At 46.7% G+C, this 24199-nt stretch overlaps 1 protein-coding gene across 1 annotated transcript in view; it reads right to left on the bottom strand.

Moving 5' to 3' along the window:
* Nucleotides 1-24199, bottom strand: part of LOC311504134 (zinc finger MIZ domain-containing protein 1-like) — a 58075-nt gene that overhangs the window by 31124 nt on the left and 2752 nt on the right. The window contains exons 2-4 of the mRNA XM_084567131.1: nt 9015-9134; nt 3886-3999; nt 318-423 (exon numbers count right to left, since the gene is read on the bottom strand). Of these exons, the coding sequence (XP_084423257.1) occupies nt 318-423; nt 3886-3999; nt 9015-9083 (289 nt within the window). The 5' untranslated portion in view covers nt 9084-9134. The remainder of the gene's footprint in view (nt 1-317; nt 424-3885; nt 4000-9014; nt 9135-24199) is intronic.

A 24199-nucleotide genomic window follows, 5' to 3' on the forward strand; every position in this document is an offset into this window, starting at 1 on the left:
TAAAACCAGAGCGAAGAAAACAAATGGAGCAGTAGCACTCCGAGGAAGTTTGAAGAAAAGGGAGGTTAAACCGATATTATAGGGTAATGTTCCACTGGATTTAGGCTAATCCTCGTCTAATCATTGATAAATAATGATGTTATAACGTGGAATGTTCCCTAAAACACAGTTTTCTTAGAGTAGCTACAGTCTTTTGGCGGCGGGTGGTTATTCGGGCGGGGGAAAGCTGCCAAGAACGCGGACATAAACTTTGTGTCCGAGCAGGCCAGCATGGCCAGATGGCCCCGAGATGGCGGTTGAGAAAACTCTGGTCTTACCTGCTGATTTTGGAGTGAACTTGTCCCTGTTGGCAGCGCACACGGCCAGGAGCCGGTAGCCCAGGTCCAAGTCGAAGCCCTGCTGCGCTGCTACGCGGCTGACCACCTGAAACACAACGACAGCAAAGCGGCACAGAGTCAGGGCAATGTCAGACGGGTTGTTATATTACAGTTTATTTTTGCCCTTAAGCCTGGTAATGAATGAGGGCTTTACTGCAGAAATTGGTACTTCATTACATCTTTAACAGACAAAAACCCTTAGTCTACTCAATTGAGATGTTTACCATTTTAATTCCCAATTAAACAATTAAATAAAATTATATTATCAGCTTTATAACGTGGAAAAAAACTGCTGAGGCTACAGAAAAATATTTAAAATTGAAATTTACCATCTGCATCGTAGTTTTCTAACATAGATCAACATACCAACATACAAAAAATACCTTTTTTATTCACTTAAAGTGCAGTAGTTGATGAAAAAACATCCTGCTTCCTGACAAATAAAATATATTATCGCATCTATGCATCACTTTAAAAAATACCTACAGAATACCAGTAGATGAGTTGTTCAGAGGACTTTCCCACACGAGAGAACTTTGGCCTCCTCAACGATCGAGTTCAACATAAAGGCTAAACTCGCAACAAGTTTATCAGTTCCATATGAGTCGGTGGCCAGCGAGCTGTGGAGAAAATGAGGCCTCCAGTGCTGCGATGCCCACTGAGAGGAAACATTAAGAGAAACTTCAGCGTGCCACGGGAGGCGATGTAAATCACCCTTACGTCCCGCATGCTGCTTTGATTTACCATCGCCATTATCAGCTCAAAGAGAGAGCCGCTGAAATCATTTAGAGCTATAGGACACGCTAAGGCCTGTGTGGATAAACCGGCCCCAGCAGACCCAGATTCTCCTCCCTGCTTGGATTTTCATAGCCGCGAACCCGCTGTCACACTCCAAACTTCGAGACAAGCCCCGAGGTAGCACAGCTGAACACTGCTGCCTGCACCGTATCATTATCTTCCGTAAGTATAGTCTCGACGTGACACCAAAACGGAGTATGTATATGTGGCCTTTATTTATAGGAATCCCCCGTTAAGGAGAAGAAATATGAGCATACGCCGCCTAATTAGAATCTAAACTTGCGAGGGACACTTTGCTAAATGGTAATTTTAGCGTGAGGATTTACGAAAAGCAGTTCTAATTTCAGGGCTTTAATTGCACACAGTCACTGGGGCTGCGGTGCGGATCGTCTACCATGAGGCAAACACGTGTCTTCACATTCAACACATGTATTAGATCCAATCGTCTCGGCGCGCTTTTGCAAAACGCGGCGGGAAAATTACTACAAAACTGTAAAACAAAACAAGTTAACATAATTTAACAGTGTGGTGTTCACAATCAGTGGCCTCATCTTTTCATTACACCTTTGCGTTGTCTACATTATGTTACCTACTTCTTAGCTTGCTAAATTGTTAGCCTCTTTCTAAACATCAAGAGTTGCCTAGTAGCTGTGCAGCTGGGCAGGTTTGAGGATATACACACTGTAGGGATGAGCTAATGCTAATGGTAAGATGCTAACATGCCTAAATTAGGAATAAATAACAGAAGAAGTGAGGACTGTTCACCTGGAGGTTGTAACTCACACATTTTAAGACTGGACTGATTGAAGAGCCCAAGAAAATTAGCGTGCTAGAGTGAAAGCCTATTATAAAATCTACTTCAATCAGACTTGTTTTTGTATTAGGCTTATTGAAAAAAGAAAATCACAATCACTTACCTTGAAAGAAGTGTAACAACGCATGAAACACAGGGTCTCAATATTATTTATATTGAAATAATGAAAATAAATGAAATTGAATCATTAGAAAATTGTGATTGAATGATTTGAATTATTATTTTTTTTTTTTACGGTGTAAATACTGCATACAATTAAGCCTCCTGGTGAAACTCCAGGTATAATTAAACACTTATTAACTCATTAACTCAGATTAATTAAAAGTCAGCTTTGTTTTGAGGACACATTTAGTTATTTTAATGCTTTTAAAGTTGAATAAATAGTTGTGATTACTCCACCTGCGCCACTGCAAATTTCTTTAAAAGGACTGAACATCTTTACTGTCTGTAGAAGATAATTTTTTGCAGTGTATCACCTTAAAATGCCAGTGTTGAGGTACAAACATTCAGGCAATGGGGTGAAGTGTTTACCATTACAGTGTGAGACTGGGTAATTTCACAATCACATCAGATTCTCTGTGCTCTCTCCCCGCGTGGTTCACGCTAAGGTCTATACAACCCATAAACCAAAAGGAAAAGCCTTGAGATTTTCACGGCAGGAAACAAATTGAATTGGCGAAATGGAGGAAGAGGCACCTGCTGCTGCACATTAAAGCAGTAACACAAACAATCACTTGAATGGAGGGATGTGTCACAGCGGTTTCGCTGTGGTGCTCAAGAACAAATCTCTCGGGTTTCTTCACCCGCCGCAGCCTCGACTCGCTCGGCGAGGAAACAAATTGCACCAAACAGGAGCTATACGTGTCTCTTATCCAATGCTGGAGGCAAGTGTGTTAAAGCACAGTATGGCCCAGGGTGACAGGTGAGTGACACCTCCACAGTCCATCCATTGTTCTCTCTCACTGTCTGTTCTTCCTCTTGGCCCAAAATATGGAAAAGACAGACGGTGTTTCCTTATTTTTAATGGCATACACTGTAAAACATATGTCAAGTAAGCTACAAATAAACAAACCATTCAAAGATGGTTCATTAGCCTGGTATGTTACAAAGCACATATACAAAACAGGGTCAAATCAAGAGTCATATGTTCTTAGCATAATTAGCTATTTGTGTTTGTAGCATTTAACTTTGTTATCTTACATGCTAACCACCTTGGAGTCTATGTTTCAACTACGACATTTAACACAGGAACGTCTAAATGAACAGCTTCAATTAACGTAGCTAACCACATTTGCTAAATGGTTGAAGCTTTTCTTGCTAACAACAAACCAAACATATTAATTTCACCCGTTTTTGTTGAAAATGGAGAAAAGTGGAGAGGCTGATTAGTCGTGGTCTGAGTAGTTTGTTTGGATAGTTAGCTAGCTGCTAACCATTCAAGCTTAGGCTACATGGGTTAGCGTTTGATCCACCAAAGAGGCCAATGGTGGGATATTCCTTTAAATATACACTGAGCTTGATATTTACTTGGTGAATATTAATATGAAATAAATAAACTACCTGTAAACTACCTCCTGTGACACCATTTACTTTCTTGGGAGCACTGATTGCTTTGTGATTTGAGGACATTGGCTGCGCTGAGTTCATGAGGCCCACCACGAGCTGTAACTGAAATCACTGAAAGGAGGGCAAAATGCTTTTTTTATTTCCCAGTGACCTCAGTGAAGATCAGGCTGCTAAACACTACTTCTCTCGCACCCCCGAGGGAGTGACGCAAAGAGCCGACGCAGCAGTTGTTTTGGCGTCTCTTTCCTCGCCCTTGAACTTCTGAGCGCGAGACCGCGGAGGGGCGGGACAGGGGGACAGGGGGACGGGGGCTCGCGACTGGCGACTCACCGTTAGGCATCCCATCAGGCTTTGCTCGAAGGGGCGCTGGAAGGCTCGGGGATCGCCACACCAGTCCAGCAGCTCGGTCGCTGCGGTTTGGAAATTTGCTGGATTTTGTAAGTGCTGGAGAGAAAAACAGAAAAGATTGGAAAGGTGTTGAGATTAAATCAATACCCATTCATTTAAAATTAAAAAAAAAATAGCAATATTGTTGTAGATTATCCAAAATGAATGCATGCATGCACACAAAACAGAGACAATGCGCTGACATTTAAACTCTTCAAGCTGATGCTGTCATTATTAGCATTAGCATAAGTAATTCTAATGCATTTGCACATCTTTAATCTCTTGATTGTCTTTATTTATAAGATTTTGAATCAGATTTAATAAAACATTTAGTGACTTGAAAATAAAAGTTTATGCTTTTTATGAAATTCCCTAAATTTTGATGTGATTAATTATGTTGTTCTGTTTAAACTATCAACTTATATCCCAGTTAGATTCTCCCCACATTTCTGTGCCACTGGGTGCAATAAATCTCCCTGCACGGCTGCATGAATAGACGAGGAAGCCCTCGTTTTCACCTGCGGGCCCCGAGCCGTGCTTTGACTTTATCTGACAACGGGCTCCTTGACCTACAGGCGCCCCTTTATGGCTTTCATTCCCCCTACCGGAGCCAGCAGCCCGGCTCGCCAACCCTGCTGTCTGCCTTGCAACTGGAAAACTGGACCAGACTCTCAGACTGTCGGTCATCTCTCCTCTAAAAGCTTTCAAACCTCAATCCAAAATCACTTTATACAGAGTGGAGCAGACGCACCACCTTCCGCTCCCGCAGTAATCTGTTGCCTTTGGAGAGATTATGCACACGAGCCTTTGTAGTGCACTTGTACAAAACAGGAACAAATGGACTCCCACTCCACGGCATCAAAGGTAAATAGAGTGGTTTGTCAGCTTAAAGTGAATGGCTGCCTTCTTAATACGTCTGTGTGCTTTGATTTCACTGTCAGAGAGGGAAGAAGAAGAGGAAGTGACAGCGGTACAGTCGCTGCCTCTCACTGCTTTATTCTTGCTTGCTCTTTAGGGGGCAGCAGAGGTCAGGATTTGATAAGGCAGCTTTCATATCAATTTACAAAGCTGCCGTTTGACAAGGAGTGGATGAAGCCAGGCTTGTTTATTTCATACTCTGTCCAAGACTGTTCCCCGCTCATGTCTTTGTTGGGGGGGGGCGGGCAGGGACCAAAGCGAGACGTGTTGGGGTTGCAGAGCATGTGAATTCTGCGGGTGAATAAAGTCTCCTGGAGAAAACACATGCATCCACAGATGCTAAATTTAGATGAGTCTGGAAGCTAGACAGCACACGCAATCAGAGCACCAAGGATGGAAAGGGGGAGGAAAAGGGGGAGGGAGGTAGAATATGTAGAAAAAAAAAAAAAAAAAAAAACACCAGCGCCACTTGGGCTTGAAGTGATTACTGTTCTTTGCACTCAGAACAATTGGTCCCACCAGTGTGGCTGTCACACGGAGAGCTTGGCACTGCCACGCCACAGATGTTCCCCTTTCTCCGGCCAAAACCCACCAATCAAACCTAAACTAGTGGCCAAGAGACTCCTCACGCTCCCCTATCCCCCGTCCCCTGGGTGAGAACGGTCCTCCAACATTTACACTCTAGTTAAAGCTCGGCCACGTTCGAGGGGGAAACAAAGACAGACGGGGACGGGGAAAAAAGCTTCTCCTCAGACACTATCAGCCTCTGCGGTCCTGTCTACGAACGACTTGATCTGCACATCTGCAGCAAGACCGAAACGCGACGGCACGCGCAATCTGGCAACTCTCTCCCCCATTCAAAATCACACGCTTTTGGGTTTTTTTGACACCGCTGCTGTTCTACATTCGCCGGAGCCCCTGAGTCCTGAAAACATGTTAATGAAGACAATTAACCCTGGAAAGAAACACAGTGGCACAGACGACGCAAGAGCAGCAGCAGGAGAAACAGCAGCAGCAGTAAAGAGAGAGAGAGAGAGAGAGAGAGAGAGAGAGAGAGAGAGAGAGAGAGAGAGAGAGAGGGCTGTCCTCCAGTTTATCTTGAAATATTGATGCTTAAGAGTCTGAGGAAGTGCTCCTGCAGCGAGAGGACAGTTCATAGCTTCCGCCAAACCCCTGTATGTATCAATGAGAGGAGAGTCTGACAGCAAGCTGGCTTCCCCGCCGTGACTTGAAAATACTGCCTCGGAAACAGGCACCAGCTGAATCAGGAAACTCATCTTCCCCAAAAGTGTAACTCTAGGACAAACTGAGAAGCTATGTGGTGGTGGAGGTGGTGGGGGGAATCAGATAACTGGGTTTATATATCATTTTTTTAAGCATCCTTATCTGCTTTGAGGTTAAACAAGTGGCTTTTTTTGGCATTTTTGCTGAATCAATGGCTAAAATACTTGTTCACTTATCAGTTTAAAAGCACGGCTAAATTAATTTTGTAAGCTGAAACCAGAGTAACTATCCACTCGACAAGAACAAAGCCGCATTTAGAGTGATTTTATAAAGAAATAAAGCCATGTTTGGTGCAGATATCGCTCAAAAAAACAATTTTACAACATGCCAGTGATTCAAAAATTACCCCGGCAATGATTTTCTGATTTAACTTTCAACCCGCGATTCAATCAGGTTGACGGTTTCCAATTTCCTCCACTTTATCATCGGCAGCTCGGCAGTAATTCATCATTTGAGCAACAAAATCAATTTGTTCCCCTGTCCGCTCGCACTGGCTGGGAGTATTCACGCAGACATGTCGCATCTCCCGGAAAACAACAACACAATGGACGGGGCTTCATTTATATTCCCAGACTCCCGGGTTCCTCGCTCGCCTTTTTTTTTTTTTTTTTCGAGATGCCAAAAAATTTCAGCTTGCGCACACTTTCAATTAAAGCAAACAGCTGGATTGGTTTACAATATTTCCTTAATTATTTTAATAGCTTGGATATTGGACAATGGGGAGCAGGGGGAGAAGATAGTGAGTTAATTGTTCTGATCTCCCCTGATGATCATCTTTGTGTGCGGGGAGGAGAATAGACGGTCGGCTGAATGGGCTCGCTGCTAGTCTAATTGGCAGGACATAAATGGTATTTATTATGCGGGCCTTCCAAACCCTGATTGTCTGCGGCACAAAGCTGCCTCTATTAGCAGGGTGCTGGCTCTTACTGGTTGGTTTGAAATGACCCGACGCTTAACCATTTATTAGATGGACTGAAGGCCTCCTTGTATGCCATGGATCTCTCTAATTGGCATGTTTACCCATGTGCTGCTTCCCCGGGCGCTAACATTGGGACGTATTTGTTTTAATTTTTTTGCCTCGCGGGGGTTAATGCATTTAACCCCACAATATTTGAATTGCGCAAACTATTCTTTCACAGATGCAAGTTCTTTATTCCTGCCGTTCCTTGAACTTTCTTTGCAGAGCTGCTACTAGCAAGTTAGTGCATTAACAGAATCCACCTTCTCTTCCTTTACAACTAGAGGAGTGGATGTTGAATTATTTAACACCCTGCTGTGGAGAAGGTAACCAGACTGAAGAGCGAGAGTGTTTACCTCTCTCTACTTTATTACTTAAGAAGATCAAAGCTCGTCTATACGCGCCGGGGCTTCCCTCTATTCGCTCTTCAGCCCCGTGCCTCACCTTGTCTCTATCCCATACAAAGCTGAGAACACCCCATAACAATTTGCCACTTTTGTGTTGAAGGCCCGTGCATTGTCCCACGTTTGGCCTCGCGATGCACCTTTCAGGGAGGCGGACCTCAGCGCGGAGCCCGGAAACAAAAACAGGCCGTCAGCTCTAAGATGAGATCAAAAGGAGAGCCCCGGTAGCCCCAGGTTACGCAAGCATGTCTGTTTTAATTCTAGCAGGAGACTCGTCCCGCGGTAAACGTAAGTGGCGAGGGGGGGAGGACAAAAGGAGTCGCTCGGGAGTCAGCAGCGGTGGTGGAGAAAAGAAGACGGGCGACGGTGGTGGGGGGGAGGGAGGGGAGCTGTTGCTCTTTGACCCCGTAACCTGAGTCACACCAGAGGCCTGATAATAGAGCCGAAGCGATTAGTCACTTTACCGTGGCCAACAATGATTGTGAAGCTTGTGTTCAAACCCAGAAGAGGAACCGACCGAGAGCGTTGTTTTCTCAGTCAACAGCAAATAGACAAATATAGCCAGAAAACCAACAAACAGCTGGATGACCGTGTATTTTTCCTTCTTTCTTTCTTTCTTTCTTTCTGGAGCTGAGATAGTAAAAGTCATTATCTTGAAGGGCTGAATGTATATTTGTCTCAACTTGCAGCCAAGTGGGTTCTGTCTAAACTGTAGTTAAAGGGAGAAACTGTGGATTCCTGTGGTTTAGGACGGCTCAGGGTTGTCAACAACAAAAGAAAGAAAATCTCAAGCATGTACTCAAAATGACAATAAAATAGGAGTGCGAAATAACGAAACACACACACCGATCAAGTATAACATTATGACCACCGTCCTTCCTAATATTGTGTAGGTCTCCCTTGTCCCTCCAAAACAGTTCATCAGAGAATGGACATGGGCCTTCTGAGGGTGTCCTGTGGTGTTGTTAGTGGGGACATTTGAGGGGAGGGGCCTCTGTGGATCATCACACAGATACTTGATCAGTTTGGGAACTAGTGAATTTGGAGGCCAGGTCAACATCTTGCGCTGTTCTTCATGTTTTTTTCTTTTGAGTCGTTCCTAAAGTGTTTTTGGCTGCTGCCATCAAGAAGTGTCATTGCTATGGGGTGGGGGTGCCTGGTCTGGTCTGGTCTAGGTGGGTGCTACATGTCTAAGTAACATCCACATCAATGAATGCCAGGTCCAAAAGTTTACCAGCAGAACACTGCGTTGTCACAAGATGGTCAATGTTATTTACTTCTCCTGTCAGTGGTTTTAATGTTGTGGCTGTTCGGTGTATAACAGAATAGAATAGAATAGGATAGAATAGGAAAAGGGCATAACAACAAGACCATTTACCAAACATATAGAGGCAAAATATTTATATAAATCTACTGTTAATTTCCAAGAATAAACGTAATCCTGACATAAATCTGCAATATAACATCAAAGTTTAATCCGGCAACTATCTTAACCCAGTGTGTCTCACCTGTTTGATACACTGCAGACGGTCATTGGTCTGCTGTATGTGTCTGTCCATCGACGGAATCGAGTTCATGTTGATTGTCCCTCTCTGGCCTCTACCTGCCGGCCATTAAACTGGAGAGCTCTGCAACAGAAACACAGACAAGTGTGTTAAGGCTCACCTCTACAGCAAAGGAAGCTGCCAATCCCGTCACCGCCAGGATATTGCTGTGATGTGTGTGTGTGTGTGTGTGTGTGTGTGTGTGTGTGTGTGTGTGTGTGCACTGTGTGTGTGTGTGTGTGCTGTGAGCTAAGCAGGGAGATATTGATTTGGCAGGTGACAAGCACCTCAGAGAGCCCAAAGGATGACATTCCTCTCAGCTCCTGTGACACCCTTAACAAGCCCTGGCGGTCGCCCTGAACGCCGCCGCGCACCTTTGGAGAGGACACGCCGGACTGAGACAGGATGTCTGACCGTGTTTAAAGCACCTCGGGGTGAAAATGAACAGAGGTGGAGGGACACACACACACACACATACACACACACACGTGTTGTACAGAGCCTCTCAGTCTGTCAGCATTACCTCAGAGAGCTGCATGAAGCCCTTCCATCCTGGCCTGTGAGAACATTAACTTGGCATGTGGTTCGCTGTTTACATTACTTAGCCATTATGTAATCTTTGGTTAACAATTATCTGTACCCTGGGCCCAGACATGCTCCACATTTCATTCCCCCTCCTCCTCCTCCTCCTCCTCCTCCCTCCCTCCCTCCCTCCACTCTCCTGCTACATAAGAGTTCCTCTAACAAAACCCCTTACAGCGCACTATTGATTTTGGAGCAGCAGCTTATGGAAAACCTTTTTCTCTCCCTCTTTTTTTTTTTCCCCTATCTGAGAGAATAATTTTTCACAGACGGCAAACAATAGGGGCAGTGATTTGACGTACTACATAGCATTATCACAAGTTGAAAAGTATTACAAGCCGCATTAAAGGTTATCAATTTTGCCTCGGGGAGGGGTTGGTGGTGGGGGGGTTCTGATTTAATGTTGCATTCAGTGTCAAATAAATATTACAACACGGTTGTCGGCTATAACTCACAGTGACCTGCAGTTTGAAGCCGAGCGAATTAATAAGCATATTTATCTAAAAACCGCCCTCCCCCCCCACCTCCCCCCCCTTTATCTCCTCCCTGCCTCAATCATCCCTTCCTGCGACTGCTGGGGACGTCTCCTCCTGCGTCGCATCATCTCTCACTAAAACACCTCCCTCAGACCCGTCCCTCCCCACGCCATCTTTCTCCATTACCATCGCACAGTGAGAAATTTCACTGCACAAAGTACCTGTGAGATGAGGGAGAAGAGGGAGGGAGGGAGGGAGAAGAGAGAGAGAGAGAGGAGGCACAGCATCCTGCACCACACTGATAATGCTCACTTAGGGGTCTCTAGCTGGATTTAACGGCAGGGCCGGTAATCTACTCCACTAGACGGCTAAAGAGCTTTTATGCTACCTATTGGAGCTGCTCATGCCTGTACTTGAGAGGAGAGAAGGGCACGCTGGTGCATTCCTCTCCATAAATTAGAAAGCTCATAAAGAAAAAGAGACGTCCGAGGATTTTTATTTATTTATTTATGTTTTCTTCCCCCCGACCAACCGCTCCGGCTCTCTTTGCAGATGGAAAGCATTTGTTTGTTGACATTTCCGGCGTGTCTCACATGTGCGACTTCAGGGGAGGTCTGGGATCAGGAGTTTGAACACCTCTGTGAAGTGGCTGGCTCTCGGCTTCACGTATATATTATAAAGTCCACGGATGGATTTTAAATCTGAAAGGCATTTTTTTTTTTATGACCCTTATCATAATTGGGAGAAAAGCCTCTTCAGGTGATGACACATGTTCATGCATTAACTTTATATATCCTCCTAAATACCAGGCAAATTCACCAATCTTTGTAAGTTAATTGTAAGATATCATATAACCGATGGACGACATGTTCCTTAATGAGAAAGAGAAAGGTACCAAAGCCCCACCCCTTCACATTTGGTATCAGTGAAAAGCCCTAAATGTCCAAAAGGAGTCAACTCAGTAGTATGAGATATTCAGGTTCACAAATGTCCTGCACAGAGGACAAATTTGAACTACTGGTAGCCAGGAGGATATATATATATATATATATATATATACAGATATATGTCCTGTTCTCTGTGGATGGAGAGCTGATCCTCGGCCAGGGCGGCCCCCGGACCACCGTGCCCCTAAGCCACCAGCAGGTGTCTCCCTGGCCCTTCAAAGGCCTGGCTAGTGGCACAAAGGAGGCGGAGCGGTGTTGCTTTAAGCCTTTACAAGCTCTACAAATCCTCAGCTGCTGCTTCCTAACAGGGCCCACTCAGCCCGGCACTGCCTGTCTGACCTTGTGGTTATTGATGAGCGAGTCGACCTGCTCTCTCTCTCTCTCTCTCTCTCTTCCCTCGGCTCTCTCCCTCTCTCTCTCCCTCTCCCTTGTTCTCTCTCTATGTCATCTCTCTTACCTCCAACAGTGAGTTAAAATGAGGGGAAAGAAAAGGTTGGGCTGCCATTCACCGCCTCTGCTTCTTCTGTTAAACACACGTTGCAACAATGCCTCTCGCCTTCCCGCCCCGTGACGCCTGTGTCCACATATTTACATTTATTATTATTTATTATTTTTGCAAGTTAATTAATTAAAAAAAAAAAGGGAGCAATTTAGCTTTCAGATGTCCACATGTTCCAACTGAACACTGCTCCTTTCTAGCCGATTTGAAGACTGAAACCCATGATGCTGAGGAGATGCGACAACAAATGCAATTATGAGCATGCCCCCATTTACACGCCCTCCTCTATCGTACAGATGCTATCGTTTAGCATTTCCTCTGTGCCACTACCTTATGTGATCTTATTTGCCCTGATTCAGATACACCAGAGAACCCCCCGCCCTCGACGCTTTTGAGTGCGTGTGAGGAGGAGAGAGAGGTGGGGAGGGGGGGGACCGGTGCAGGGATGTGTCCTTAGTCGAGCTTAATTTACTGCAAATTGCACGGCAGGCGTTACACAACAAGTTGAGAGCTGTGGATTCCAGCACAACAAAAGACACACGGAGGGGAGGAGGGGGGTGGGGTGGAGAGGAGAGGAGAGGAGAGGGACCCGCTTTCCTTTCCTATTCAAGGGGGAGCTAAAATATATGTATTGAGTGGGAGCTGTAATAAAACGAAACGGGTGAGGAGATGCAGGCCCGGGAACAAATATGAAAGGCAGTGGAGTATGGCGGCAAGGCGATGGAGCACCACCGGAGGATTGGATGAAATTATCTCTTTATAATCAGGGGGCTTCTGCATGGCTGCCTCCTCCATTGCCCAGTGACAGATGAGGCCTACCTCTTCAAATGGGCTTTTCACAGTGCTATCAGCCCACCTCTAGGGTAAAACAATGTTTTTCTTCCCCTCTGCACCACTACTTTAAAGCTTTGTTTCCACGCCGCACCCCCGCGGAGAGACAGGGTTCACGTTTGTCCCGTTGTGTGATCGCGTTACATAAGTCCACCTCGAAAAGATTTAATTTGATGACTGGGAGAAGATGCTAAAGCGGAGCATTATCTCCGGTAACTAAGGCGGGTTTGCCTTTTTGAACTGTCACAGTTCGGAATCCAAACATTATTTCAGACACCCCCCCCCCCCCAAAAAAAAAAAAACACCCCACCAACCCCGCATCTTCAAAGAGAGTTTCCAGCCTGTTAACGCAACGCAGGCAACGCGCCTCCGCTCTGCAGGATGAAAACAGTCGGAGGGGGAGAAGAGTAGACAATGATTAGCTTTATCCCGCCATCACAGCAGAACAAATGGATCATGAACCCTTCTCCCGCTTTACACCGTCTCTCGGCTGAGCCGTCGAGGCGCAGGGAAGTGGTAAACAGATTTAATTTATTCATATAAATGGCTTGTGAACCAAAACAGCCTCGGCTACTCAGGGGCCAGGGCGCGGCGGCGTTGGTAAAGGATGTTATCGCACTTCTGAATTTTTGCAGTTTCGGCCTTCGCGTCTGATGAGTACCCGGAGGGATGGCCGGGATCTGGAAACAATGGCGGCGACGTCGCGAGAAAGTTTGACAAGAAAGAGAAATGAGACGGTTTCAAGGTTACTTAAAAACACCTGAAGGTAATAGAAATGTGTGCGCTGCATGAATTAAGAGTTTGCCTCCAAATAAGTTTCGCTGTACAAGATTTTCTTTCCTGCCACGTTTGAATGCACCGTAGACGGGGAGCGTGTCATGCTGGCCGCCGTCCCGACCACACACACACAGATCTTCCCACCTTCCCTTGAGTGCTGGACCGGCATCATGATACCATAACAACACCCTCAGTCACTCCTAATGTGCTTTACAACAACACTACAGGCAAGGTGTTACACCTCCGCAGAGCAGTGTGAAACACCCCCGTCAACCACACACACACACACACACACACACACTAATCGAAAGCTACTAAGCTAAGCACTGCTGACACTATTAAAACAGAACAAGGTGGCCCGAGTGAAGGAATCAGCATCGCTCTCGCGACTTATGGGGACGCCGCTCAAGGTGATCGCGTCCCCGCGAGTCATCTATTGTAGGTGAATTAGGCAATAAAGGACTAATCTGCGCCATCATTGACTAGGGCTCGGCTGTTTGCAGCACTTGCTTAGGGGTGATAAAGATGAGGGAGGAGGAGGAGGAGGAGGAGGAAGAGAAGGAGGAGGGGGGGAGGAAGCATCTCTTCACCCTCGTGATTTTAATGAGCTCTGATTCCAAGATATGTCTTGTTTTCTTCCGACTGTCGGCCGAGGCCCGGCGCAAAAAGCTCCCCTTTAATTATCTCAACATTGTAGAGACGTCGGCTTCTCGCTCCGATGGGATGGGGAGGGTGTGTGTGTGTGTGGGGGGGGGTGTTTTAGTTTGGAGAGGGCACCTCCAGGACTCCAGGTGTCTGCCTGGTCCTCCGCCTGGTAAGTGGCCAGGCAGGCAGCGAGGACAAAGCGGCGTTTGTTCGGCGGAGGGAAAAGCAGAGGGGATGGAAATGTGTACGAAACGGTGCAGCTTCCATTGTTGCTTTACAGAATGTGCCATAATCCCCGGCAGGCTCCATCCAGAGCTGGCACGGAGGATAATATGAGCTGCCTCCTGCCTGTCCCACCTCCCTTGCTCTACCTCCCCTCCCCTCAGCCCTTCACCAGCACCTCCCTCCTCCTCCTCCTCCTCCCTTCCCCCCGTTTCTCTGCTGCACACACATATGGACTCGCAGCCACTTGAGTGCACGCACGCTCTCACACCTCCCCACATGGCTCCTTAACAGGCTTGGGAATGGATTTCTTTTATTTAATGTGGTTTGGTCTGCAGCTCCAGAGGCAACCGTGAGCGAGGGCGGGCTCGCAGTTGTGCCACTCACTCTGTCGCACACACACACAGAAATCCGAAGGAGCCCTGCTGCGTTGGTCGCTGTTCACTGATCTCTCCTTCTTTCCCTCTGTCTTTCTTTCTCTAACTCACTGCACTCCCTCTCTCTCCCTCTCTCCCTCTCATGCAGACCCATATTCACGCTCTCCCTCCCTCTTTGCCCTCTCACTCCCTTTTTTTATTTTTTCACATAAGCAAGCCTCCTGGATTCCTGCGGGAGCCCCACGTTCAGTACACAGAAATTGTTCAGCCATCAGGCACATCTGCAGCATGATTAGAAAAGCAAAGGGAGCATGGTGGTGGTGTTGTTGGTGGAAGCCCCCTCCACCTCCCCTCCCCTCCCCTCCCCTCCCCTCCATCCCCAGAAGAAGAAAACAGAGGTTCGGGATCATAAAGGGGGCCTAAGCAATATCTCCTCTCTAACCAAGTGTAACGTTTCACCAAGTCTCTGAGACCGATCCCCGCCTGCGCTTTTAAAAAAAAAAAAAAAAAAAAGGACAAAGGCATATGAGGGCCAGGCTCTCCATCATCAAGCCCCCACCCACCCTCCAGCTTGCCCCGGCTCCAAGGAGAGGGGAGCCACATGCAAACATGAGGAGCATCACGGTGGTTTCTCTCCCTCTCGTTTGCCTTCCTCCAAACAGCCACTCTTTTAATTTCCTTCCACCCTCACGCTAATAGCAGAGAGAGCAGGGAGGAGGAGGAGGAGGAGGAGGAGGAGGTGGGGGTCAATTCCCCTGGGGCACTGGAGGCAGCACAGATGAGCCACATGACTGTGCGGGCCCCCCACCAAATGCAGAGCGGCGCGAGGCTAACAGCTAGCCGACTAGCCGCTCGCTCGCTCGCTCGCTGCCAAGCTCCAATCTTTCTCCTCCCGCAATCCTCCAGGAATTTTGAAAGGCGTGTGAAGATGATGATGATGATGAAACCGGTGAGCCGAAGTGTAAACCTGCAGCTATTGTTGCTGAGGTGCATTCGCTTTCACAGAGAAAAGAGGCTGCTGCCCTCACCCTGGGCCCCCCTGAAACATTTTGTCTTAAAAATTGCCTTTGATTACGAGCACAGAGGAAAAGTCAAAGAGGCATTTTATTTCCATTTCGGTGAGTGATATTGTTGCCGTGCACTGCTTCAGAACAATTTCAGCGAAAGACCACCCCCCCCCCCTCCTCCAGCCCCACCGCCCCACCACCACCTCTTCTCTTTTTCTATTCTCAGTTTTTTCCTCCCTGCCAGTCTCACGGTTTATTATGCATTCAGCTCATGTGTCCCTCCGGTGAGTGCCTGTTCATTTTCCACATACCATGCTTAATCCGGCCAGCTAAAACTTTGAAATAGCGGGAGCCGCAGACGCAGCCGCTACCCAAGAGGAGCCATTATGAGGTCTGGGGGGGGGGGGGGGGGGGGGGAGAGAGAGAGAGACTGATAGCGCTGGGGGGAGGAGTGACAGGCGAGAGGCAAGATACATGGGAAGGAATTCAAAGAAGGCTGAGAGCACAACACGAGGCTGTGCGTTAAGAGTAGTAGTGATAAGTTGTGTGCATTTGTTGGCTTGTGTGTGTTGGGTGGGGTGGGGTTGTTGGTGTAGGGGCAGGGGCAAGGGCGGTGGGGGGGGGGGGGAGGTGGAGAACCTTCTTGTCTCCATTGTGCAGGTGACCTTTGGCCTTTTTGTGACTTTGAGTGAATGGGAGGAGAGAAACAGGGAGAGTGAGAGGGTTTAAATAGTGCATGAGCTCAACCTGCGCCGACACTGATGGACAGCGGCAACGTGAGCTTCCTCCGTTTCACCGAGGAAGCACGTGAAGACACGCAACGCGCAACTGCCCCGACTCGTAACGACCTCAGGAACGTCTCCATTTAACCGTTTGACCTGCAGACTTTCTCCAAGTGAAGAAGATCAACGAGGCAAATCTAACGCGACTGATTTTTAATCTTTGTGAATCTTTATTTATCAGTTTAATAGAAGATATGCAGTGTTTCCCCTACCATTTCGTCCCCCTTGAAGTTCAAGTTAATTTTATTTTCTATATAGTGCCAGATAACAACAGAAGTAGAAAGATAGAAATAAGTACAGGTTCAAGATACAGGTGTACATCCTGTGACAGGCCATAAAAGATGAGAATATAAAATCCAAATATATAACACTTATAGGGAATACACATTATAAGAAATCCAGACCACAAAATAAAAGATGCAAGGTGCTGCATAAGTCTGCTTCGTGTAACTCCAAAAAAGTTCCTAAGAGCTCAAGCCGTCTTCCATTTTGCCTTTCAATCTACGGAGCATGGCTTCTTAGGATGCCGCCTCCACCACTGCATCCAACCACTCCCTCAGATTAGGAGATACGGCCGTTTTCCACCGTCTTAAAATCATTCCCGCCACGATAACAGAAAACGTTCTTTTATAGATACATTCGGTAATTGAGACCTGTCCCCTAGTGGACACATACCAGGGGTCAGGAGGACTGTTGAGCCAGACCATTCACTCAGGAAGTCCACAACTTTGACCCAACATGGAGCCACTAATGTACACTCCTGTTTTACATTTCCAACACTTATTGTTCAGCAGTTTCAGTCTATGTAATCTCACAGGGATATGGTAATATCTGTGTATAATCTTCCCTTACATACTTCCTGCAGCCTGCCAGCATATCCAGCCATTTCTCCTGTGCAATATTTGATCCTAGGTCCCTCTGCCACAACAGCTTCACATTGGTGGACTCCCCACTTTACTGAAAAATGTGTTAGTTTATAAAATTGTGAAGCTGCGTAGACATAAATTGTCCATTTTCGTATAGATCTCCTATGGTCTATACCTGTTATTAAAGAGCCCCGCCCCCTTAGAAGCCGCAAACCTATGGGAAACACTGATATGCAAGAAATCTATAACAGATATGATCCATGATTCATGTTCGAACTTTCAAATGTAAGCAACATCACCTGACCGGCTCATGAAAATCAATTATTTTCATACCCTCATATCCTGAATGGGCTGATCCTTGCGTTAACAGCTTGCTAGTATCTACAGCCACTGGTCCCTCCGGGGAGAAGCCTCTCATTCCACAAATGTGCTCAATTAAAAAGAGCAGAGTGCTTAGAGAGGGCCAGCGAGAGGCCATTCCCTGCGCCTGTTTGATCTGGATTTCCTAATTGGTCAATGACAACACATTACCAGACGGGACGGGCGGACGCTTGATCCGAAGAGAGGAGCTTTTGACTGCTGCGTTTTCGACCTCTATTCCCCTCCCTATCCCCCCCCTCCACCATTGCTATCCTACACGCCCCCTCCGTGACCAGGCGGAGTGCGTCCGAGTGTGTCTGTATGTTAAAGGGGGGGAGCGATGGGGGTCGGCCGTGCGGCGGGAGGGAGGGTTGGGGAGAGGGGGGTTGATTTAGAGGTTAGGCAGCGCTAAATCTGTGTCACAAATCTTGTCCACGGAGGGCACGCAAGCGGCGGCGGATCCCGTGCGAAACCTCCACCCCTCCGCCGCCGCCGCCGCCTCCCCTCCTCTGGCGCACGCACCTTGCCGCTCGCTCTGCTCTAATTTGCCAAAGATTGCAGGCTGCCATGTTTTGATTGCCTTTGTGTAAATGAATCGGGAAGCCTCTCATCTCACGTGCAGCTGTGAAGAATGCCAATGTGTCAGGGGGAGAAAGAGGAGATTCTCCAGCAGGAGGAGGGAGGGAGGGAAAGAGGGAGGGAGGGGGGTGGACTTAGTAGAGTCTTCAATCGAAGAAACGCTGGAGACATTTATTCTTCTTTCTCTCCCTGAACTATTCCACTCGGCGTACCTTATTTTTCACCCTCCCCTCCCTCCTTTTTTTTTTGTGTGTGTGTGTGGCCCTCTTTCAGTCATTAAAAAAAAACCAAGAGGAAGCCAGAGGGCATGAGAGTACGATGCGGATCACGTGTTTGCAGAACAGTATGTCTCATTTTATATAATCTTACAGAGTGCTATAAATAGCGTCAGATGAATATTGAATGCTGGGACAGGGGTGGCGGGTTGCAGGCATTACGCAATTCAGGACTTATGCCACACGAAGCGATTGCATTTCACACAAACATCACACATGATCTTTCAACGACAGCTCCGGCTAACAATCCCTACGATGTGAGGAATCGCCCATCCGAGGTTTATATCCTCATCCCGCCATAAATAAGCTTTGTCTGACCTTTCACCGAATGATTATTTAATTCATTATTAACAAGGAAGAATTTGGGGCATTTTAATCAGCATTTAGGTGACGGTGCAGCTTCCCGCTCAAAGACAGGCATATTGTTCCGGGGTGTAATTTAGCAACAGCCCCGTCTCTGGCTGCTGGCAAACAACGGAGCTCCACATCATCCGTCAGAGAAGTTGAGGTAGCCTGACAGGTGAACATAAACAAAGCTGCCTGCAGTAGCATTTCTAGGAGTGTATGGGACACACACACACAAATAGCTAAAGACAAACACACAAACAGACAGATAGAGCGAGAGAGAGGGAGGGAAGGAAGGTGAGAGAGGCTGCAACACACCCAGGGAGAGAAAGAGGCTGGATCAGAAAGGAGGGAGGAAATGAATGCCGCAAGAAGTGGAAAAAGCTGAGAAATTCTGTATCCTCCTGTTTCAGTCCCCGAAAACTGCTGAACCATCAGCAATTACAGGCTGGCTGGGTCATGAATCTATCTCTCTCTCTCTCTCTATCTGCAGCGGCGGCGTGCTCGCTCTCTCTGCTGGGTGATGCTGCAGAGATGTGCAGGCCCCGGTCACCTGGCCAAGCAGACCAGAAAAAAAACAAAACAACGACTATCATTAAGACGCGAATGTGCAAATCGCATCGACACTTTGCATCTCCCTTCTTCGCCGCGGCCGCCAAGTTCACGCTGTCGGCATCGAGGCCGATATGCAAAGCAGGTGTTTTCACAGACGCACAGGTGATCCACGAGCAGCAGACCAAACAGGCCGTCACGGGGGACACGGTGCAAGAAGCAGCCGTGGGACAAAGGAGAAGAGAGGGGTGGCAGTGGTCGTGGGGGCGCGGGAGGAGGTGGGGGGGGGGGCACATGCGCACACGTCGGGACACAAGTAAAAAGTGCTGAACATATAATTAGCTAATCCGGTGGAAAGCGCAGATAGGCAGTAGCTTAATTAAAATGATTAATTAAGAGCAATAAAAAAAAAAAAAAATTCTTTCCAAAACGGCTGTCTATAATTACAAGTGACTCCTCTTCCTCCTCCGTGTGGCAGTGGGCTTTTAATATGTAAGCACGTTTGCATGTGAATGCGTTTGTGTGTGTGCGCACACGTGATTGGCGTGTCCCAGCGAGAGGGAGGGAAGGAGGGAGGGAGGGAAGTCAGTTTCTGAGGCTCATTCAGCGTTAGGATCCTCGGCTAATGAGATTAGTCAATAATGGATTGAAAGCAAGCATGACACAATGGCCAGAGAGGCTGTCCTGTCAGCGACACATCCTCCACCGGTCGATAGTTGCACACACACACACACACACACACACACACACACACACACACTCACACTTAGAAACATATCCAAACAACAGGCCTCCCCCTTTTTAACATACAAATTGTGTTATAATATCGAGCGGCACCTTTTCCGAGACGGTGCTACGTGCCTCGCAGGCCGCGTACAATTCCCCGGGATTTAAATTCAAATTGGGTGCATATCTGGTCTTGATCTACAGAAAAATGGATATTGTGGACGTCACGCGGAGCCCTCCAAAAGCCCGAGATCTCTTTCATCACATGAATGAATGCTTCGCGGAGAACACAAGAGAGAAAAGAGTCCCGCTAGATCTACGACGGCGGAGAAGTCTGAGCCCCAGGAAGGACAAACAAGTCTTGAGAGTTGAGAACTCTTCTCTTCTCAGATAAACAAAGACATGAAACGGGCTTTAAAGGCCAGCTACAGCGCAAACAGAGCTCCTTTTCAAACGTGTGAACAACCTGTTTGCAAGGGTAAAATAAACCTCGCACAAACACGACACAGCGAGCGGCTGCAACTGTGCAGAACCTTGATGAATTAGCAATAGCGAGGCTTACGGAGGGGGGAAAAAAGGGGGGGGGGGGATTGAAAGTAACACTCAATCGCTTGTTTGTATTTGTGTTGACAATACGGATTCTGCTGTATTCAGAGCGGCTCTGAATGACACACAGCAGTCGATAAACATAATTCAGATGGAGGAGGGGGGTCTATTTTGTTGCGCTCCTTGACTTTTTTAGTTGCAGTCTACTTTACCCTGTAATAATCCATAGTACAAGGTTTTTGGAGCTTCATGCAGCCTGCAGACAGAACTGAGGGCTTACAAACTCATGCACGTGTTTAGAGCATAGACTGTATATAAAGGTGTACGGCGGAATAGCTGCTCAAAAGTGAAGCCAAAGCAAGTAGAGCTCCCCCTGGTGGCTGGCTGCAGTATGGATCATAAGCTCCACCCCCTCCATGTTAGTGGGCGGGACTTGGGCCAAACTAAAACACTAAAATACACTTCAAATATAGTTTTTAATGGATTGTTTCAGTCATTTTAGGTAGTTTATACAATACTGATGCATACTCAAGTCTTAATTTTTCTGATAGGTTTCATTTTTGTTAGTTATTTGACTCTATAGAAACAGGATGTGACATCATGATGACGACCAGGTGCCACGTCGACTGCTCCGTGAGAGTTTGAAAAAATAAATAAGCACAGTGTGTAATCCAACATTTCTTCTAGAGCAGAGCGTAGTATTAATTAAACGAAAACGCGAATGAGTCCGACGGAAGTGTGGGCGGGGCATCGATATCGCGGCTCCTCGTGGCGCCACTCTCGGACTATACTGCTCAGACTCTGTCTTCAAACTCGCAAGATGCCGCCCACCTGTATCCCCGGGAAAATAGCGTTAGCTTGGCCAATTCAAGGAAGTGGGCATGCATTGTCCATATTTATATACAGTCTATGCTTTAGACTTTTATTCATGGGTTATGTGTGTTTTTTTATGATTTTCTACATAAATACCAGAGCTGAACATTAAGGCAGTGAAGGATATTAATCTTTTGAGTCAATGTTATCTCTCATACTGGTGCATTAGAGCAATTTGCATCTCACAGAAGCAATTTGTTCGCAATCTGTAATCTGTTAAATCGACGTAATCATATATAAATGCAAGAAACAGTTATGAAAACAACATATACTTATGTTTGTTTATATCAGACCCTCTTGTATCCAGTGATATTAAGACTGGTTGTGTGGCACCGCGGTGTGTTGGTGCTCCTGTCAACCAGCCTCCCTGGCTGGAGTCAGCGCCGCACCACCAAAGGTCAACCCCCTGATAATTTGTTTTACCGCTGCCCCCATCACCGACCAAACACAGGGCGTCGTATCAGGTAAACCAATTATTATCTGACATGAATCGGAGAGCACAGAGGTCCCGCACGAGCACATCCTCTATTATTAGCGAAACGTCTCTCTGCAAAAAAAAAAGGCACCTTGTCCCCCGGATTCCCAGCGTGTCTTTGCCGCCACTTACCAGCTGCCAAGTGACTCATTTACCTGCAATGTGCAATCCTGTGTGGGATTTAAAGGTAATTTAACGTACATTCAGACAGGAAAATGAATTAAGTGCTGCCGTTTCCCCTCTCTCCCGTTTTACCTCCCTCTTTTTCTGTCTCAGAAGCATAAACAGGAGTCAAAACGGAGAGCTTTCTCCTGCTTAGTATTCAGCTGTAACTCTCCTGGGTGGACGGCATGCTGTGTAGACAATCTGCATTTTGATTGGTGTACACTGGAAGAATCCGCACGGCTCTTTAAAAGGCGATACGTCGGAAAACAACGCAGGACGGTCACTTATAAAAAACGGATTTCTAAGAATGTTTAGTGGACTATTCCGTGTAGTCGCAAATAATATGGTGAGATTTATCTTGTTTCATTAACTAGAACGGGAGCTGACACAAGGATATGATGTGAAACTGATCATTTGTTGCGCCGCCGTGACTGCGCCGGCCAACATGGAAATGCCAGCGATATATAACCCTCTCAGAGAGCCATTTGTACAATCTCTCCATTAGGAGCCACTTTGTTCCTGTAGCCCCTCTGGCCTCAAACCAGGCTTCAGCCTCCGATGGCTGTAGCCATGGCAACTGCCTTCATTGTACACTTGCAAATAATGAAGACAATGTGTTTTCCATTTAGATGAGTTTTTTTTTTTTTAGAGCACAAAGATATGGAGAGTCCATTCTGACTGTTTCATTAAGGGGGCTTAATAACATGATTCCTCGCGCTGGATGAAACTGTACGAGCTGAATCGCAGATTAAATTGGCCGGGTGGGACACGAGTCAATGCCGATGATCACAATTTGATATCATGTTTGGCAACCGAACTTGTAAAAGTTGTTTTGTTTTTTTTGTTATTTTTCTTCCGTAGCCTCGGCGGACTCGAGTGTTGTGGGGAGAAGCAACAGAAAGTGGAGAAGAGCCTCGGGCAGTGAATTTAGTATCTTGATCACACGGAGCAAAAACAAAGAGTACAAGAAAAGTCAAGCAAATGGAAAGAGAGGAGAGCTGGCTGGTGTTTAATACCCTTGTGATTCTATTTGACTTTTAACGGTTGTAGGTGTTTTGGAACGTCAACATGAGCAGCTGCTCAGCTACATGATACACAAATCAGCCACAACATTAAAACCACTGACACGTGAAGTAAATAACATTGATCATCTTGTGACAATTCAAAGTTCTGCTGGGAAACTTTTGGACCTGGCATTCATTCGACTTGTAGCACCCACCTAGACCAGACCAGACCAGACACCCCCACCCCATAGCAACGACACTCCTTGATGGCAGCAGCCAAAAACGATTTACGAACAACTCAAAAAAACATGAAGAACACTGCAAGGTGTTGACCTGGCCTCCAGATTCACTAGATCCCAAACTGATCAAGTATCTGTGGGATGATCCACGAAGGCCCCTCCCCTCAAAGCCCCCCTTCCACCACAGGACACCCTCAGAAGGCCCATGTCCATTCTCTGATGAGTCATAACCACAATATTAGGAAGGTGGTCATAATGTTATGCCTGATACATTTGTTCGTCAATTAAGAATTCAAAACATGGTAATTGCTGTAATTTCTTTGCAGCCTGTTTCATCATCGGTTTGTTTTTGGCCTTATTACAGAAACGTTTCCAAAGATCAAGAATCAAAGACTCCAGCTATGAAATATGAGCGAAGCTGCGACGAGCAAGCATCGCTCCTTAACAGAGCCGTTTTAAAAATAAACATCGACGAGTAGAACCGATAGAACCGAGCTTAAAAAAGCGGCGCGAGCTCGTGAGCGAGCGTGGAAGGAATGGAAAGAACTCGAGGGGCAGGAGTCTCCTTTCCACTGTTTATAGGGAAAACTCCCCGTAAGCAGAGCCAGCTTTCCGTGCCAAAATTAATTCAAGAGTTTTACAAATCACTAGACAGGAAACACGGTGTTGTTCTCCACTTCCACTACTTCTTCTCTTTTTTTTTTTTCTTTTCGCAAGCCCAGTAAACACTCTTTTGATTTGCTGCGCTGTTTGCTCGCGAGGAGGAAAACACACAGACCAGATAGTTACTCTAATTCCTTGATGACAAGAGTTTATCTTGCAGAGGGGGAGAGCGTTTCATAGAGCGCGGCGTGTTGCCTCGCGCGGGGTTCGTGTTCAACACAGAAACCCTGTAAAGACTATTGACTTGGAGGAGTCGCTGTCAATAAGAATCCTATGATTTCTATTCTTTCCTGCTGCCGAGGTTTGTGAATGTGCAGTCTGGGGACTCCTGCTTCC

Source organism: Chelon labrosus, assembly GCF_963514085.1.
Source record: "Chelon labrosus genome assembly, chromosome: 19".
NCBI classification, from domain to species: domain Eukaryota; kingdom Metazoa; phylum Chordata; class Actinopteri; order Mugiliformes; family Mugilidae; genus Chelon; species Chelon labrosus.